At 43.8% G+C, this 20,232-nt stretch overlaps 1 protein-coding gene across 2 annotated transcripts in view; it reads left to right on the plus strand.

Annotated features, from left to right (window-relative positions):
* The window catches only part of Poln (DNA polymerase nu), a 172,225-nt gene that overhangs the window by 133,062 nt on the left and 18,931 nt on the right, over window positions 1-20,232 (plus strand). For both annotated transcript variants that reach the window (NM_001428930.1, NM_001428931.1), the window contains 2 exon segments: window positions 9,988-10,070; window positions 17,792-17,923. In NM_001428930.1, the coding sequence (NP_001415859.1) occupies window positions 9,988-10,070; window positions 17,792-17,923 (215 nt within the window).

Here is a 20,232-nt window from a genome sequence, read left to right on the forward strand (position 1 = left end):
TGTTACACAACCAGTAAGCAGCTCTCCTCCATGGCCTCCAGTCAGCTCCTGCCTCCAGGTTCCTGCCCTGCTTGAGTTCCTGTGTTACTTCCTTTGACGATGAATAGTGTATGCCAAATACATCCTTTCCTCCCCAACTTGCTTTTTGATCATGGTGTTTCACTGCAGAAATAGAAACCTCTCACTAAAACAATCAACATTTGTATGTTTCTGCATCCTGACTGTGGACACAATGTGACTAGACATTTCACACCCTCACCTCCATGCTGTCCCCACCATGATAGATAGAGTCTATCTCCTCAACCCTAAGCCAAACTAAGCTCCTCCCTTAACCTGCTTTTGTCATGTATTAGTGTCACAACAAAATACTACAGAAAATTTGTACAAAGAGGTGGAGCTGGTAGAGTGACAAACCTGACCATGTATGTATGTATGTATGTATGTATGTATGTATGTATATATGTATGTATGTATGTGTGTGTGTGTGTGTGTGTGTGTGTGTGTGTGTGTGTGTATAGCTTTGTTTGGCAGGATTAATGAGGAAGAGTATAGACATGAAGACTAGAAAAATCCCTAAAATGCTGTAAGAAGAACTTACAAGTCCATTTTATTGCTTGTGTAGGAGACCAGAAAGCTGAAAAAAATATGGGCAGTGGAGGCCTTGCTCCTAAGGTTTCCGAGGTGAACAGCACTCTGTTGGAAACTGGGGTAGAGGCTACTAGTGTTACATTTCTGGCAAAGGATCTGGCTGCAGTTTGTCTGTGTCCTGAAAATTTGAGTGAGGCTGAATTCAAAAATAATGGGCTAAGTCTCTTGGAGGAAATTTTAAGGAGCATAGTATTTGAGTTAAGTCATGGTCCATGTTCTCTCCACTTGCTGAGGTTTCGAATGAGGGTAAAGAAGAAAGGTAGAGAAAATGGGAAATGTGGGGAACAAAGAAATGAGTGAGTATAAAGTTGCAGACAAGGCAAACACGGAGAAAGCAGCTGTAACTGATAGAGTGCTGATAAAGAGAAATCTGAGGTTCTACATTGGAACAATGGGAAAGATGCTCCTGGGCAAGACTCCACTGATCAAAGACATCACTGTCCTCTGAAAACGCAAATTCATCAGAAGGAGAGAGTGAACTGAACAGCTGAAGGGCTTCTGTACTGGAAAACAACAGTTCCAGGAAGTCTTTTTCCTGATTCAACCACCAAGGCACACAGAGACTACTACAGTTATGGTAGAAGGGAGTCAGACTACATCTGGAACTGGCAAAAGAACTTGAGCAGCAAAATGCTGGGATGAGGGGGTCATGGAGGCTTCCATCAAGCAGGGTCAGATCCTACAAGAAGATTCTGAAGCCACTGTGGAAGCCTGTAAAAGTAAAGCCTAAATTGTAGCGAAGACCCAAGTATATTGGAGGTCTTAGGACATCTACTGAGAAAAGCTGTATAAATGGAACTAGCCAGAGAGTGATAGGATAGTACTATAGGGGGTAAAACTGAGGGGTGGGGCTACCCAAGCCCATTGAATCCAAATAATGCCAGCAAGTGTCCAGATACAGAATATGGAGATATAAGAATCGATGTTTGCCTTGCTGGATTCTGGTATTCCTTTGTCTGATCTTCTCTGCTTGTCTTCCGACCCCTGTTTTACCCTCTGGGAATGGGAATGTTAACTCTGTGATATTTGTATATTGAAAGTATATAACTCGGTTGTTGTTGTTGTTGTTGTTATTGTTGTTGTTGTTGTTGTTATTGGCTTATAGATAAGAGATTGCCTTGAATTTCAGAAGAGTATACTTTTGAATAATGTGGAAACTGTTAAGAGACTTTCGAAGTTGGTCAGAGGGAAATTTGCATTATGAGATGACCATGAATCTACTGGGCCAGGGATAGAATGTATGGTTTAGAAGTGATATATTTGGGTGTCAGGTTGACAAGGAGTGGACTTGAAGCTAATCTCCATGGTTTGGAATCACCCAGGAAACATAATCTCACCAGGCAAGAATGAAACCCACCATTCAAATGAAAGCCAATTAAGCTTCAGTACTATGCATAGGACTGACTCTCTAAAACAGCATTTGTGTGAGTTAACTTTTCAGGCCTCCTTTTATAGGGAGAAAGTGTAAACTGGAGTTTTGTAATGAGGATTTTGCAACCAAATTTTACAGAAGTGGATAGCAGATTAGATTATTCGACAGGTCATCTTGGCAGAACATCTCAAGGTTCCTTGACAGAACACCCTATCTTATTAGGGTAGAGTACATGTGAGTCAAACTTTAATTTTGTTGCAAATAGAAACAACTTATTCTGACCTTATAACAAAATGGCTTTTTACCTGAAGATGGAATCCGGCTGGTACATCACTGGTATATTTGTGAGGTCACTTAAAAGAGTTATTTGATTGAAGAAGTAAGATCTGCTAATGTGAATGGAAGCATGTGCAGATTGGGGTCCCCACTAAGGAGAAAGCTATGTGAACATTTGTCTTTCTCTGCTTCCTGACCATGGAGAGGATATAATCAGTTGCCTCACACTTGTGCAGTATGCCGTCCCTTCAAATCATTAGCCAAGATGAACCTTTCCTTACATCGCTTTTGTCAGAGCAATAAGAAAAGAAATTAACACAGGAACCATGAAGGTTCTCCCACTCCCATGAAGCCCATGGGAGAGTGGCTTGCATATACTCTGATAGGCCTGTCCTAGTTACCTTTAAGGTGGAGAACCACCTTAAAGCCCCTACTGCAGAGGTTGCCCTGCTTGCAGGACTGACACTAGGGGAAGAACAGAGTAGAAAGCAATGCCTCTGTAGGCAAGCAGCCCTAAAAGAATCAAGCTGGGACTGAGCAGGTAGCAGCCCTCACCCAACTAGTCACCCAAGTCTGTTCTCTGAGGGTAGCAACTAGAAACTAATCGCTCTGCCCTACAGTGAGGTGCCCCAAGGTTGTGCATGGTCTGTCCCTCTTCCTTCTCCGTGGCTCCCAGAAGACCCTCTCTCCAAATCTGGTTCTCTCTGGGCTCCAGATCAGCTATGACATTTACTACTTGTATGACTGTTTTGTTTTGTGTAGAAAGAACTTTGCAGTTGTAGCCCAAGCTGTTCTTGAGCTCTCAGTCCCCTTGGCTCTCAAATGACTTCTTTGCCACAAGCCAAAAATCAGGCATCCTACTTGAGCATAAAATACCAGGGTATTCGATGAAGTTCAGAACCAGACAAGCCACTGTCACTGTGAGAGTCCTGCTTGCTCTAGCAAAATAACATAAACAAACACTACAGAGTAGGAAACAAGCTATAATTTTGTGAACACTGTGATTTCTGCCTAGGAAGCTGAAAGAATCAATAAAGGGAAGCCCTTAACAACACTTGGGTCCAGAAGCTAAACAGGATAAATTAGTGCACAGAGTCCAGCTCCTAAGTATAAACAGTCATCATTGTAGAGAATGAAATGGGAGAAAAGATACAGTGAAGAAGGTAAAAGTGCCTATGGTATGATGAATTTTGAAAGTGCAAGATTCCTGTGGGAAAAAATGAAAATAAGAAAAGCACAAAAATTTCCAGAGAAAAACCTGAATTTTATTAACACATCCTCTGTTTTTACATTGACATAGAAATGCCCTACTAAACATGCCCAAAGATACGGTTATTTCTAGTGACCTACAGCTAATCTCCAGCTTATGATGAAAGTCACAAACAAGGTTTAATAAGACTGATCTCACAAATATTAAAATATAAAAGCATGGTTGCTAAAAACATGATCACTAGAAAACTAACACTTGGGGTTGGGGATTTAGCTCAGTGGTAGAGCGCTTGCCTCGCAAGCGCAAGGCTCTGGGTTCGGTCCCCAGCTCCGAAAAAAAGAAAACTAACACTTATATCTAGATCCACATCCCCATTAAACTTTAGTATGCAGTAAAGCAGATGCTGACTTAATGAAAGCTCAAGTGATTGGTTAGATAGGCAGCAACAAGCTGCGGTTCTTCTGTTTGTTTTGCACTGGAGGTTTAACGCAGGACCTTTCCATGCTAGGCAAGCACTTTACTGGGAGCCACAGCTGCAACTCATGCTGTGCTGTGCTGTGTTCTCAAGTAGGGTCTCATAATGTAGCCCAGGCTGGCCTTGAATTGGAGATCCTCCTACCTCAACCTCCCAAGTGCTGGGATTACAAGTATGTGCTACCCAGCAAGCCACAGGATTTTGTTTAATCCATCTAGAGTGTAGGAAGAAATTACCAGGTACAGCCTTCTTGTTGAACTGAAAAGTCTCTCAAGTTTTGATAAAGTAAAAACCTTTTTAATGGAGTTACAGGAATCTTTCAGGACAGTTTTGACGGGACATAGAAACATTTAACATCTGGGAGTCTTTTTCCAAGAGGAAATGTGTAACAGGGACAAGAAGACCTCAGCAAGTACGATGCTCTCCACTCTAGCACAGCACACCAAGGTCTCACATGACAGTTCCTGGACCTGTGCACTCTTCCCTTCTCAGCTATAGGCCAGAGGAATAGTCCCTTCATTTCTTTCCTAAATTCCATGTTCTTAAACTATTAAGACTGAAGTTTTGAAAACAGACTGTAATTTGTAAGTTAGCATTAAAGCAAAAGGGAAAGTCACAGAGATCACTCTTGCTAGGAGAAATAAGGAAGGCCTGAAACCTGCTGTGTCTGCTCACACGAGTGAGCAGCATGCGAAAGCTTTCCTCCTTGTGAACATCTTGTGTAGGCAGAGGGCTGTGGGGTGATTGTTGTATTTTAGCATGTCGAAGCTGGTTAGGGAGCTTGTCAGAACTATCAGAAGGAGCTTGGGCTCATTTCATGACTGTCATTATCACTGTGGGGACGGGGCAAAGTCTCACTAGATTCATGTTTTAGATTTGGGAGGTAGAGTGACAGGTAGTTAGAAGACTATATACATGTGCTAGCCACTCTATATACACGTGTTTAATTCATGCGTTCTCTGTTTCTAGCTGCATCTTCTGCCTTGGGTTGAACCTAGTCCTGCTGGTTCAAATCTCCCCATAGCTGCCACATGAAGGCATGCACACATGCCTTCACTTGTGCATAGGCACACATGAACCCACACGTGTTTTGTACTCATGCACACACAGCTATTTCCATAGAAAGAGTGTTGAACTCTCTTGTATGCTAAACATTCCTCTCTTCTTATGCTCAGATATACTTTTTCCCTTCGCTTTATTTCAGTGATCGAAGGGGGAAAGATGTGTCATCTTTAATCAAATGTTCACCAAATGTCTTTCAGGGAGGCACTCTGTGTTGCTCAGTGGTTGCTATCAAAGAAGTATAATAATACGGGAAAGGCTGAGAAGTTCTGGACCTCATCCAGTGAGCGTTTGGAGCCATCAGAAGAGATGGTGGGAAGGTCCAGACTGCAGTGATATTAGAAGATGGAACCAACAAGAGCTAGTAATGGCTGGATGTGTGAGTGTAGGGAAGGGTCATGCAGGATTAGTAGTGAGCAGTGGTGAGCGGGGTGAGTCCCACCAGCATTCCCATTCCGTCCTCAAATGACAGATAGTTATGGTGACAAGACTCAAGCTCAGAGAAATACCTCAGAGAGAAAAGCTGGGAGAAATACATGATATGACAGTGACGACCATAATCTACACATCAGTCACTTCCTCCCATGGCCACAGATACAACTGTCTCTGCTCATGTGATCTCAGGGGCAGGAGTGACCATCTGAAGTTCTCAGCTGCACCAGAGAGACAGAGACAGTCGCCTGTGTGGCTCCCTCTGGGAGCTTTATTATTTGTTAGGGACTCCAGACCTGGATTTGATGGGGGTGGGCATGAAGAGAGCTCAGAGTGGGTGTTCATGTTTGCTTTCCTGCAAGATGGAATCAGCACATTCATCCACTACCAGTGGATAGGTGGGCCATTGTTGTCAAGACATTCTGGAAGTTCTCAGATGTGACCTGAGGGAAATGGCAGCATGCCCATGGAGACGTGGGTGTGAATATCCTTAGAGGTATCATTCATTCTGATGGTTTTGGCCAGCAGTGAGTCCTGGCCAGATATATCTAGGCTGCCCCTGCTTTCACACTTGTTTTGTGACCTTCTGGTGCCAAACATGGAGGAAGACCAGTCTCACGACCTCAACTGTAGGATACTCTTCAACAGAATTTTATCAAGGTTGATGTTGACCTTTGTCACTGGACTCCAATAGTGCCCGTACTCTGCGGGACAAAATTATGAAGCACTGTCTGTAACAGGGGTAGGCAGTGATGCCTTGTCTTCTGAAGTTCGCAGTGTATACAAAATTTGTACCTTTTCTACATAGGAATTTGTCTGCTCTTGTTTATTAATTTATTCAGTCAATTATTCATCAGCCTGGGTTCAAGACGAGTCTATTTGAGGTTATAAGACAGGAATACTTTGTTTTGTTGTTTGATTTGTTCAGCTGGTTTCTGTGTTCCTTTGATTGCAACTCTTTAAGTGTGTGTGTGTCCCCTGAATATACATATCTATAAGAATTTTTATATGTGAACATCTGTAGCTATATAGGGATTGAGAGGTGTTGACTAGAGATTTGGGGGTCTTTTTGGCATAAGGACAATAGAAATAAGACCAAGACAAATAAATGTACAGGAAGTACTGGCAAGGCTGTAGGGCAGCGGGTCTCAACCAGTGGCTTACAACCTCTTGTGGGTTGCATATCAGATACTTACATCATGACAGTAGCAGAATTACAGTTACGGAATAGCAATGCAATAATTTTACGGCCGGAGCTCACCACAACATGAGGGAACTATATCAAAGGGTGCAGACATAGGAAGGCTTGTGAACCACTGCCTTAGGGGGCGGCAGCTCTGTGCTGACATGGCGGGCAGTTTTCTGAAAAAAAAAAAGGCTTTTCTTGATGTGCTAGGTGGGCTGTCAGCACTCTTGCCTGAGAGGTTTGGGTGCTAAAAAGGACAAATGGAAGCAGTGGCTGCAATGTAGAAAGACCATGTCTTTCTGCAGTATGAATTGAGTCTATGTCTAGAAACTAAAATTCACAGAAGAAGAATTGTGAGGTAAAGAGTCCATATATACTGTAAGGATTTCTCTCAGAAGGTTACTAATTTGGCTTTTGTATCAGAAGTGTATCAAAAGCCCCAACCATTGCTATCTTTGCTCTATGCTTCAAGTTAATTTAGTATTTGTCAGCTTGGTAGATGAGACAATACATATATTTGCATTTGCCTGATTGTTTCAAGCCTTATTTTTACTTATCATTGACCATTTACTTTTCTTTTGTTAATTGCTCATTTTGTCACTCTTACTTTTGTGGTGTCTTCTGCGACTCATTAACCTTTGGCAGACACAATGCTGATATTCCCTCCAGTTTTTACTGGCCTTTATTCATACTCACCTCTTTTGAGGAGTGGGAGTGGTTCTTGATTGAATCCATAGCCTTACACATACTAAGGAAGCATTCTATCACTGAACTATCTCCCCGGCCCTTTAAAAAGAATTGTTTTTTGCCATGGTCTCACTAAGTTGTCCCAGGTTGGCCCTCAAACTCACAGTAAAAGCCTAGACAGGCCTTGAAGTTGCCATCCATCTACCTGAAAAGTCTAAGTAGCTGGGTAATGCAAATATTTTATTTTATATCATATAATCTATTGGCTTTTTGATGCCACCCTTTTATGCTGGGGGCAGGCAGGTTCTCACTGTGTTGCCCGAGCTGAGCTTAAGTGATGATCCTCCAGCCTTAGACTTCAAGTAACTTAGATTATGAGTGCACACCACCATGCCCAGTGTGATGGCTAATATAGATTGCCAACTGGACAGGATTTAGACTCACCTAAGAGACAAACCTCTACACACATCTGTGAGGGACATTCTAGATTGGGTTAATTGACATAGGAAAACCTACTATAGATGTAGTCAACACTATTCTGTCGACTAGAGTCCTGGACTGAAAAGAAGGAGAAAGTGAACTGACACAGCATTCATTTCTCTCTGCTTCCTGAATGCAGGTGTACTGTGTTCCTTGCCTCAAGTTCTTGCTGCCATGCCTTCCCACCAGATGGACCACATTAAATAAACCCTCCCTTAAGTTGTTATTCACAGGTATTTTATCACAATAAGAAAAGCAAGCAATGTATGCAGCTTGCTTTTGTCACAATATCTTTTTGTTTATTTGTTTGTTTTGAGACAGAGTGTCTTTGTGGAGTCCTGGTTGTCCTGGAACTTGCACTGTAATTCAGTGCCTCCTGAGCCCTGGGGATTAAAGGCATGTGCCACCACCAACCTAGGCACCCATGGTGTTTTGATGACACAGTTCCTTAAACATTTTCTCCATTTCTTCAATAGATACTGGTCTGTTTAACATGTTCCTAAAAGAACTAGATGTTGAATCCAAGACCTCATGCTTGGCAAGTGTTCTCCTAGTGAGCCAACCTCATTAACTTTCATCTGTAATGAGGTCAGTTTTTCTTTTTTTAATAGTTTTGATATATTCCCTAGGCTGTTCTAGAATTCAGAGACTTCTTGCCTCCACCTCCTAAATCCTGAGATTATAGGAATATGTCACTACATTTAGTGCAAGGTCAATTTTAATTTTTATTTCAATGCTGAGGATGAAACCCAAGGCCTTGGAAATGCTAGGCAAGGCCTCTGCCAGCAAGCTGCTTCCCCTGACTCTACAACCAGTTTGTATACTAATTTTCCTATGCTAGTGTCCATATAACTGGGTTTTCATTTCTTCACACCAAGAGTTACTCTTCTTTGTAGTTTCTTATTTTGTATATTTGTGCTTATTCCTTTTTTGATGAAATTAATTTGTATTTTTTTATTTGCTGTAAGAACAAAGACCCTGCTTTCCAATTTGACCTTCTGTTTTCTGCTCCTTATTTTATTAAGGAGTACCTTGTCTTTATCATTACCTTTCTATCACATTATTTTGATTGGCTTTCTTGCCCTTTTTTAAAATGTATTTTGAAATGAAAGCACTTAATTTTTATTATTAATTATTTTATTTATTGACATCCCAAATATTACTTCCCTCCTGGTCCCCCTCACAGAGTTCTTCTCCTCATCTCTTCTCCCTCTTCCGCTCTGAGAGGGTGCCCCTTCCAGGATCCTCCCCTCCCTGGGTCGTCAAGTTGCTACAGGTATTACACAAATCTTCTCTATGTATGCTCTTTGCTTGGTGGCTTAGTCTCTGGGAGCCCCCAGGTGACATACTAGGAACACACACCACGCACACACACACACACACACACACACACACACACACACACACACACACACCTGAGCCCTCACCTTGATGTTCAGTGTAAACAGGAAGTGAAGGCTAAGACAGAATTGGGTTACTTTGATCACAACACCCCAACACAAACCCACAATCACAAAGACTGAAAGATACTTCTGTCCTTTGGTGCCTGACTCTGTGCTTACTCTATCATTCAGACTGGGTGTAGATGCTGTGAATGTTTTCAAGAGCAACAGTCAGGGGGAGCTCTTCTTAGGCACAGACAGTTTCCCCTATGAGGGAGGAGCAACCCTTAGGGCTCTGCTTCTCCACTATTTCAGTTTTCTTCTCTGGAATACCAGTCCACATGTGGTCCTCGAGCTGGTCCTTACTCTGAATGCTGTAACTGCAGAGCGGGATTCACCCTGCTCTTTATGGGAGATCAAAGCAACAGCTGCTTATTCAGTCCTGTGAGGGACTACATGGGACTAAAACTAGCTCGCCCCACAGTGGCCACAGTTGTGGCCCAGGACTTATCAGGTTCCTCTAAAGCTTTATGGACATCCGTTTGTGAAAGCAATATTTAGTTTTGATTTATGGTTTCCCCAGAATTTGAGGGCCAAGACCTCACAGTCTCTTTGGGAGCCTAGGGAGAGCTGAATACTGTCCACATTACAAGTGTCTGCTGCCTCCTGGACAGCCCTGCCTTGAATTAATGGAGGACCTCCAGGGAAGGTGACAGGATTCTGTACCTCCGCAAACAGTGCCAACAATGCCAGATAACATGCCATTTTTCTATACAGGAAGGACATTCCCATAGAACGTGTGACACACATGGACAGAGAACAGACCAAGAAAGTGGTGTACTCCGTGGTCTATGGAGCCGGTGAGCTATAGGGAAGGACTGGGTTCTTGGTATCATCCATTAGCCAATGCCTGTATTCAAGTGTGCCATGCTTCAGAGAAGTCATTCTGTGAGTCATTGTATGCTGTTTACACAAACACCTCAGTGGTAATGCCATAAGACATCAGTCAAACCACTCCATGCCATTGACTTATAATGCCATCAACCCTCTAAGACAGTGGTTCTCAACCTTCCTAATGCTGTGACCCTTTAATACAGTTTTTTATGTGTGGTGACCCCAACCATGAAATTATTCTTCTTGTTACTTTATAACAGTAATTCTTCTAACATTATGAATCATAATGTAGGTATATTTGTTTTCTGATAGTCTTAGGTGACCCTGTAAAAGAGTCATTCAACCCCCGCCAAGAGGTTACAACCCACAGGTTGAGAAGCAATGCTTTAAGAGCAGCAATAGCAGTTCAGAGTCTGACCAAACCATACCCCACATCTCACCCCAGTGATAGGCATCTTCTCTGCTTAGAAACTCTGATCCCTAAACATACACCACCCAAAATGGGCTCACATACTCAATAATGAACTGTCCTTCTCTTTCTCCTCTTCCCAAAACCAGGAAAAGTAGTCCTACTTTGATCCACTCTCCTCTCTTCTCTTTTGCACTCTCCTGATTAGTCCATCAATAGTGGGTTTTTAAAAAAATATTTTATTTATGTGCATGAGTGTTTTGCCTGCATGTACTCTGTGCACCATGTATGTCACTGCCACCCCCGCCCCCCAGAGGCCAGAAGAGAGCAAAGGATCTTTCAGGGCTGGAATTAAAGAGATTGTGAGCTGCCATGTGTGTTTCAGGAACTAAATTCTATTCCTCTGGAAGAGCAGCCAGTGTTTGTCACCACTGAGCCATCTCTCCAACTCCTTGAATGTGTTCTCCCCCAACCCACGGGACTAGTTCCCCTCAGAAGAGCCCTCCATTACTTCCTTAAGGAGCAGTCAATCTGCTGTCACAGATCCAGGCCTGCATGGATCTCCTTGCTTTGGTCAATACTGCTTTGAGCACATTGGAGCTTGTACATAGACCCTGAGAAGATTAGTCTCCTGACCACTGAAATCCAATGTTCAGTCAAGGAAAACCAACAAAACTACATAAGCCTCAGTGTAAACTTCAGCATGGTGCATGCTTGTCCCTCCTAGTTACCTCACAGTCTAACTGCAGTGCTTTGGACGTGTGCTTCAAATGTTTCTTCTGGATCACAGACATCACCTCCCCAGTGCTCAGGGCTTTGCCCTTGCCCCCCTGTCACAGGAGTGACGCCACATGCATAAAACTCACCCATCTTCACCCACCTCTCCCTTCTCAGCACCATCCACCACTGGAATAGTTACTCACACCTAAGGCAGTAGCTACCACAGAAAGCACATCTGTTATCTCATGGCTCATGTGGTGCCTGCTACAGTCTGCTAACTGGAGCTGTGGTGTCACCTGAGGCTCCACTGGTACTCTTCTCTCCTAAGCTTATACTTCCTGCTGGCTCCATGGGTCTCTGGCATGAACACCCTGCATTGTGACCACTTTACACTTCAAAGCCAGCTGGCTACCAAGTACCAGCTGTGTGCCAGTTTGTCTGGTTCAGGATAAAATGCCCATCCTGAGAATGAGCCCAAGAGGCCAGGAGTGCCCATCAGTTCAGTTCTGCATACTAACTAACACAGAGAAGACAAAGCACTCACTGATCGAGTAACAGTGCTTTGAGAGCATCAGACCCTATAAAGTATCTAGAAAGCAATGTGTAAGCCAGTAATCAAACTCGGGGTAGGAGTACAGTCATGATACGGGTGGTTTTTCTCAGTGTTGCCTGTCCCATTTCCTCCTCAGACTCCTCCCTACTATCCCCGAGACTTCAGGGGCTTCTGCCCTGGGGTAGGGGAAGCAACATTCTGCCAGAGCAGAACTTGATATCTTGGATCCTCCTGCAAATCTGCCATACCTGGGATTCTGCACCCCCAATGTTGCCCCCCACCCCAGGCCTCAAATCCCAGTTCTGTTCACCTCTTGACCTGTGTAGCCTCACAAAAATCCTTGTACCTCTTTGCCCACCCCTTTTCCTTTAAAGGCTCCCGTGGGGTTGCTGGAGCCACAACTGGTATAGTTAACTTGCATCTCTGTCGTCTGCTTCCTGTTTATCTGGCTCCCATTTCAGGTGTGAGCTGTGTGGCTAAGTTTCCAGAGGTCTCCTGGCCCTCCAAGCTGGAGCTGGCACAGGAGGGAGGAATGCAGGATGAATGGGTAATTGTCCTAAGTGTTACTTGGCCTTGGCCTCTCCAGTAATAGAGTCAGCACTCGCCTCACAATAGTTGTTTCCCAAAGAAACATGGCCTTACTGCACCCACTGGCTCTTTCTGAGCGTTCACGTGGTGTTTTCTGGAGAAGACTGTAAATAAGTAGTGAGTCAGTAGCTGTGATGCTAGTGAAGGGGGTAATTTGCTGCTTTTAGCTCTGGTGGTGACAGGGGCTCCCACCCTGAGCTTCTATCTCGGTTGCTCCATTGTTCCTGCTCCACCTAACAGCTGGAATTACTGTGTACTTCTATTCAGTTCATGATGTCTCTATCCCTCCCTTATTTGAGCCAGACTTGGTTGATGAGCAGCCTTAGGGCATAATAAAACCACCAGGCTCTAGTGCTTCCGGAGCCTTGGGAAACCCAGTGGAGGAACCTTGGACAGGCAACTTATGATGGCATATAGGAGTGTTTCCACAGAAGCCATTTCTGAGTAACCCAGAAGCTTTAGATAGTAATGCCTAGCCAGGGAGAAACATAGCTCTGACACCACCTTTAGAAAATGGTTAGAGCTGTGATGAGAACAGAAGGGAAGACCATGGGCTATGAGACAAGCAGAGAAGGTACTTGGAAGAGATGTGGGTGTGCATGCCCAGTCCCCTGCAGCATGCATGGCAGCCCCTTCTATCACCTAAGATGTGTGTATCCCCTGTGTTATCTAGGATCTTGAGCCAGAGCTGGCTCACACGCGCATTGCCTCTCCCATATCCAGCTAAATCCAGCGTCTTCCAACTCACTGGGCACTTGCCCATCTTGCTGGGCCTGCTTAGAGCCATCTGTGCTAGTGGATTTTTGTAAACTTGATACAAATTAAGACATATCCAGGAAAAGGGACTCTAAACTGAGAAAGTGCCTCCAAGAAACTGAAGCCAAGTCTATGGGTATTTTCTTGATTAATAACTGATGTGGGAGGCTCCAGCCCACTGTAGATGGTACCACCCATGAGCAGGTGGTCCTGCATTGTATAAGAAAGCAAGCAGAGCAGAACAATGGAAGCAAGCCAGTAAAACACACTCTTTCAGGGTCTCTGCTCCCGTTTCTGCCTCCAGGTGCCTGCCCTCAGTGAAGGTCTGTTACCCAGAAGTGTAAGATTAAATGAGCCCTTTCCTTCCCAAGTTGCTTCTGGTCATAGTCTTTATTATAGCAATAGAAACCCTAACTCAGACACTATCTCTGAGCTCAGCAGGACTCTAGTCCCTACAGGAAGTCATCCTAATCCCCAGGCTTGTTGGGCTCCTGCTTTCTGAGGGTTGGCCCAATGCTGAGTCCTCCCCATGATTCCTCAGTGGACTCCATATTCAGCTGTTGTACAATCAGCAGGAGCTCACTAGATGCATGCAGAATGCCAGGCCTACCCTGCAGCAGGAGGATAAGGGCTCTCACCTGCTCCTAAGGGACCTGGTCTCATACTGAGTGCCCTGGGGATTGTACTAATGATGGAGCCTCAGAACCTGGGAAGCTGCCCAGAGCAGCAATACCTGCCTGGACTGTGTGGAGAGGCCTGTTCAAGTAGACCAGACAACATTCTTGGAGCTCTCTGTGGGTAGGCACTTTCTCAGTGCATGAAGCAGAAATGGCCTAGTTAACACTTGTGTTGCTGTTATAAAGTACCCTGCAGAAATCAACTTAGGGAAGAAAGGGTTTATTATACTTACAATTTGAGGCTACAGTCCATTATTGCAGGAAAGTTCAGACAGGGACATAAGCATCACATCCACAGTTAAGAGAAGAGAGAAGAAACACATGAACCCTTGCTTGCTCTTCTTTTATACTGTCCAAGAGCCCTGACTAGGGAATAGTACTGCCTACAATGAGCTGGGTCTTCCTTTGTCAGTCAAAATAATTCTCTATAGACATGTTCACAGACTAACCTGATCTTAGATAATTCCTCAACTGAGACTCTCTTCCCAGGTGATTCCAGTTTGTGTCAAGTTAGCAGTTAAAACTAAGGAGCATAATCTGCTCATTTACTTGACATGCAAACACTGGAACTTTCCACTCCATAACCTCAAAGTCAAGAAGTGACTTACTTATATTTATTTTATATTCATTAGTGTTTTGCATACATAATATGTCTGAGAGGATAGCAGATCCCTTGAAACTGGAGTCGCAGGCAGTCGAGAGGTGCCATGTGGTTGCTGGGAAATGAACCCAGGTTCTCTGGAAGAGCAGCCAGTGCTCCCAACCACTGAGCCATCTCTCAGCCCCTCATATTAATTTTATAATGTAAAATACAATCCAATTCCAAAACCTCAATGTTTTAAAAAATTCAGCACTTCTGAAGTCCAAAGTCTCTTGTAAATTCTCTTAACTATAGGCTCTTCTAAAGACAAAATCTATTTTCATCCTTAAATGTTTTTCTTCCAAAAAGGAAACACTGGGACATAAATGAATAAACAAAAGCTAAAATTTAAATTTTAGCAAAACTAAAATCTAGCATAAACCCAAACCCTATAGTTCAGCACTCATCTGAGATTCACTCATAGTCTTCTGGGCCCCAAAGGCCCTGGGGAGCCCCACTTCTCCAGCTCTGCTGTCTATGGCATACATAGTTTCCCTGTTAACCAGCTCCATTTTTGTACCCACAGGGTACAAAAGGGGGAGGTATACAGCCCACAGGTCTGGATTCTTCAATATATTGGGGAGAGGGTTAATTGCAACTGAGGCATCACCATCAGCAATGTCCATTCAAGGTCCTTCTTCAGGGACTCCAACTTTGTCACAAGGTGCCAAGTCTCAGCTGTTCTCAAATCCTCCCTTTAAAGCCTTCAGAACCAGTACTACATGGACAACTCTTACGTTACTAAGTCTTGCTGAGGTGTGACCTCACCTGCTGACACTGAGAAAACACTCCTCTGTTGTCCCAGTGCGTCATAGGTTCACCTACTCCTCTGTTGTCCCAGTGCATCATAGGTTCAGCTACTCCTCTGTTGTCCCAGTGCGTCATAGGTTCACCTACTCCTCTGTTGTCCCAGTGCGTCATAGGTTCACCCTCGTGGTGCTCATCTTGTTGACAACCACAAGATTCGCTGATTCTTCAGCCCACAATCAGCACACACAGTTTTTTAGTCAAAACGTTATGCAAATAGCCTGAGTCCAGTTAATAACAAAGGTCCCGTTTCCCTCTGGAACATGATCTGGGCCTCTTCTGTCTATATTACTTTCAGCAGTCTTATCTTTGAAACTCCTACAAGAATGGCCCGTTAATGTCCAGGATCTAGGACATCCACCACCCTCACTTGATCCTCTGCTCTCCACAAACACCAAGCATGCACATGGTTCACAAACATACATGAAGGCAAAAGTCTCACACATAAAATAAAATAAAACAAAAAAATTATTTTAAAAGAATGGCTCATTAAGTTCTTCCCAGATAACTGATTGGCATTTTCAAGCCCAAAGTAACAAATGCTTTCACATTCTGTCCATAAAAAACAGTCCAAGCTACGTGGTCAAGTCTGCTATAGAACACTCAGCTAACGGCAATAGTTTCTGTCTGAGTCACGCTTTCGTTGCTGCAATAAAACACCCTGGGAAACTGCTTACTTGGGATGTAGTCCAGGATGCTAACATGTAAAGAAATGGGGTACCTTGACCACAGGCCTAGCCTGAATGACCCAGATGTCGGAACTGTAGACAAGGACTTCAGAGCTGCTCAGGGCATAAAGACAAACATGCTCACAACAAACGGGGAAACAAAAGCTGCCAAATAAGAGCCAGATGGAACCGCAGCTAGCAGCATCTGAGATGAAGGTCCCCGTTAGTTAACAGCACATTGGAAATTAGAAAAGAAGGCAATTCCAAGTCCCTCTGACTGACTGCATGAGGACCTCAGCCTCTGTTGAGTCCTTTCTTAAAACCAATGGACTTGTCTATTACAGTGTTGTAGTGGAAAGTAATGATTAGAATTTGATGGAAGAAAGGGATTTTGATGAAAATTTTCAGTAAAATGAAGCAAAGCACTTAACCGTATTGTGGAGACACCACACTACCTTCATTAAGCCCTAAAGGGAGTTTAAAGAGGACTGCCCCCCCAAGCAAAATTTGTGTCAGGAAGGCCTGGACACGCGCAGAGGACCCAGGCATTTGTCCCTCTCTATTGAGAAAAAAAAAAAAAAAACAGGGATTGGGGATTTGGCTCAGTGGTAGAGCGCTTGCCTAGCAAATGCAAGGCCCTGGGTTTGGTCCCCAGCTCTGGGGAAAAAAAAAAGAAAAAGAAAAGAGAAAAAAAACGGAGCTCTCCACTCCTCCAAGCAAACCTGCTTTGTCACTGCTCCAAGTGTTCAGTGTTGCTGCCATTAGAACTCCTGAACGTTTCAGCTGCTGAAGACCAGGGGTGGCCTCACTAGAAGGGGAATCAAAAGGTGATTCTGAGAGGTCAGATAGCTCCTCTCTTAAGGAGGCCTTCCTATCTTCACAGACATGGAGTTTAAATGCTAGGCCTGAAGGCTTCTTGGGTACCCTTTGCGAGTGGAGTTGGCCAGTTCAAAGCTCAATGAACCTCCTCTTGCCCTCGTATGACTCTACCAAGAATCAGCTCTTAGAATTCTTCAGTGTTATTCCAAGAACACAGAACTTTCTCCTTAATACTGCTGTTAGGAAAGGGCCTGGTACCCATTCCTGAAGGAGAAGAGAACATTTACACATTAAACCTCAAGTAGAAATCACACTGGCTTAGAGTTTGTTTCCTAGGATTTCTGACCAGGGCTAAGGATTAGGCTAAGAAATGTTCCCAATTCACAATTGAAGAAACAGATTTATTGGGAGCTAAGCACCTTACTCCAAGACCACTAGAACCTCCTGTGGATGGCAGAGATGAAGTCAGACCCAGGTTTGTATATCCCAGTGTCTGGACCCAGCAAACAAGAGGCTCATATGCTAGAACTTGGTGCCACCTCTACCAGAGACTTACTACTTCACTGTGGCTACTTCACAAAAACTATGCCTCTTTGGGAGCAAAATATTGATCTAGGTCAAAAGCATGTATTCTAAATAAGAATGCTAAGTAAGCATGGGTGCCCCTAAATACCATATTTCCCCATTTGCCATCTACTCTGCCTTCCTGTTCCTGTGGGCCCACAGCTTTTCCCAGTCCTACAATCAGATCTCCTATTGACTAAACTGAGAGTAATGAGTCTGCCTGTTCCCAACTTCACATGCAGCTCCTGGCAGACAGTCAAGACTACTGGGAGAAATAAGTTTTAAATGGCCCTGTTCAGGTCAATGGCCACCCAATATCCAGTGTGTGAAGCCCAAAGCTAATATTATCCAAACCAATCACATAAGGCCCACACCACAACCAGGCCCTTTGTCCCTTTGGCCTACAGTTAGCTCATTTCCACACACCATATTTTCACCTGATACAGTTTAGGCCTAAACCTGATGCTATGTCTTCCTGACTCACAGGGAAAGAACGGCTTGCTGCTTGCCTTGGAGTCACTGTTTTGGAAGCAACCCACTTTTTGGAGCAATTTCTACAGAAGTACAAGAAAATCAAGGACTTTGCCCAGACAGTTATTGGCCAGTGTCACAGTGCAGGTAAGCCAGCTGCAGCCAGCCCCCTCCTCTTAAAACAGACAGTGGTATCCTCTCTTTGTTGCTGAGTGGATGGACAGATAAATGAGTGTCTGTATGGTTTGTGTATGACTTGGTGAAGTTGGGTGGAGGTGTCTGAAAGAGCCATCAGCCCTACTGGATCAACAGAGCTAAAAGATTACTGAGTGGATGGACAGATAAATGAGTGTCTGTATGGTTTGTGTATGACTTGGTGAAGTTGGGTGGAGGTGTCTGAAAGAGCCATCAGCCCTACTGGATCAACAGAGCTAAAAGATTACATGTGGAAAGGAGGGGCTAGAACTGGTTTCTACCTGTAGCAACAAGAAGAATAAGCTTGAATTAACATGATAACTACACTTGCGTAAAAATAGACAAATAACTGTAGCTATCTTTTGCTACTTTGTAGATTCTTCTTTCTTCCACACTTCTTCACCCTTTCAATTCCCTAACACTAGATAAGAAAAAAAGGAAAGATACCCCTGAATAAGTCAGGGGTCGGAAAGGGGGCAATATTATCATTAGACTACTTCCTGCTGACTAGCAATGTTGAATTAATTGGAGCAAGTTTGATCTTGGCTGTCAGGATATCTATTTTTTCTTGTTTCTTCTTTGCCCCTGCTAGAGCATGAGGTAAATCATAGCTACTGTGGACACACTGAAGCAGCCCCATAACCCACACCTGGGGTTAAAATGAAAACATATTCTTATAATAGTTCTGTGTTTTTTAAAGAAATAAAAACTCCAAAATTATCACTACAGATAAAACACTACACCTAGGCTGTGCAGTGGTGGTGTATGCCTTTGATCCCAGCACTTAGGCAGAGGCAGTCAGATCTCTGTGAGTTCAAGGCCAGCCTGGTCCTCAGAGTGAGTTCCTGGACAGCCAGTACTATTAAACAGAGGAACTTGTCTCAAAGAACAAACAAGGGAGCTGGAGAGATGGCTCAGCAGTTAAGAGCACTGACTGCTCTTCCAGAGGTCCTGAGTTCAATTCCCAGCAACCACATGGTGGCTCACAACCATCTGTAATGAGATCTGATGCCCTCTTCTGGTGTGTCTGAAGACAGCTACAGTGTACTCATGTATAATAAATCTTTAAAAAAAAAAAAAAGAACAAACAAACAAAGCCCTACACCTGAGAGTGAAGACCATATACTCCTCCGTTCTGGCATTCTTTACATGTTTATATTTTTATAGTATCTCCACAAGTAAAGCATGTCTCCACACACACAATGTGGGTGTAGCTTTGCATGCACTCTGTAAGAATGGCTCTGTCTACATATTTGTTTGGAAATGCACTGCAATCCCATTGACTGTACATTTTTTAAAAGGCTATCCCAATAAAACAAGTCTCACCAAAAATGTGAGACTTAGACACATATGCTTTAATTGGAAATAAGAGGATAAAGAGCATTACTTTTTAATATTTATTTATTTTAATTTTTATGTGGATAAGTGTTTTACTCACATGTATGGTATATAGCATATGTGGCTGGTGTTGTGGAAGCCAGAAAAGTGCATCCCTGAAACTGGAGTTACAGATGGTTGTGAGGTACTGTGGGTGCTGGGAACCAAATGCAGGTTCTCTGCAAGAACAGCCAGTGCTCTTAAACACTGAGCACCTCTCCAGCCCAAGAGTATTTGTAAAAGAAAGAGATTTGTAACTGTGGATGAGTTGTATTCAACACACATGCAGCAAAAAAAAAATGAATAAACTGTAGGAAAGAGCACAGCGGAAATCACAGAAGGAGAGAAAGGAAACAAATGGGGGATCACATGTGAACAACAAGCAGAAGGGTTACTAGTCGGTGCAGGGATAGCATTAATAAATCAGTGCTAGCGAGATGAAAATGAAATCTGGACTGGACTGCAGGACTTCCTGTCCCTAAATGTGAGCTCTGGAATGTGCCCCATGGTGCAGCAAACACCTGTAGTCCCAAATTTTCTCTGGGGCTCAGGAGATTATAGCCTAGAGCCTGAACTTATGCTCATGGACTCTGGGCAGTACCCACAGGCTTGTTCTTGCCCTGCCTGCAGATGCCACCAGGCATCTTAGTCCAGCAGCACTGTTGCAAGAGATTTGAAGAGTCTGGTATCAGAGCTATAACCTGAAGACAGTCTATGAGCAGTGAAGGTATTAGATCAGGAGCAGAGGGGAACTGAGGGGAAAAAACGGGAGAGCCACTCAGGGAGAGTCCAGGAAGCTGGGACCCAAACAGTGAAAGTGGGTTCAGGCTTTAGATGTCCATGCACTCTATCTTCCCCAGTTCAAAAGAATCCCGACCACACCA

The sequence above is a fragment of the Rattus norvegicus genome, chromosome 14 (assembly GCF_021556685.1).
Source record: "Rattus norvegicus strain SHRSP/BbbUtx chromosome 14, alternate assembly SHRSP_T2T, whole genome shotgun sequence".
Classification (NCBI taxonomy): Eukaryota; Metazoa; Chordata; class Mammalia; order Rodentia; family Muridae; genus Rattus; species Rattus norvegicus.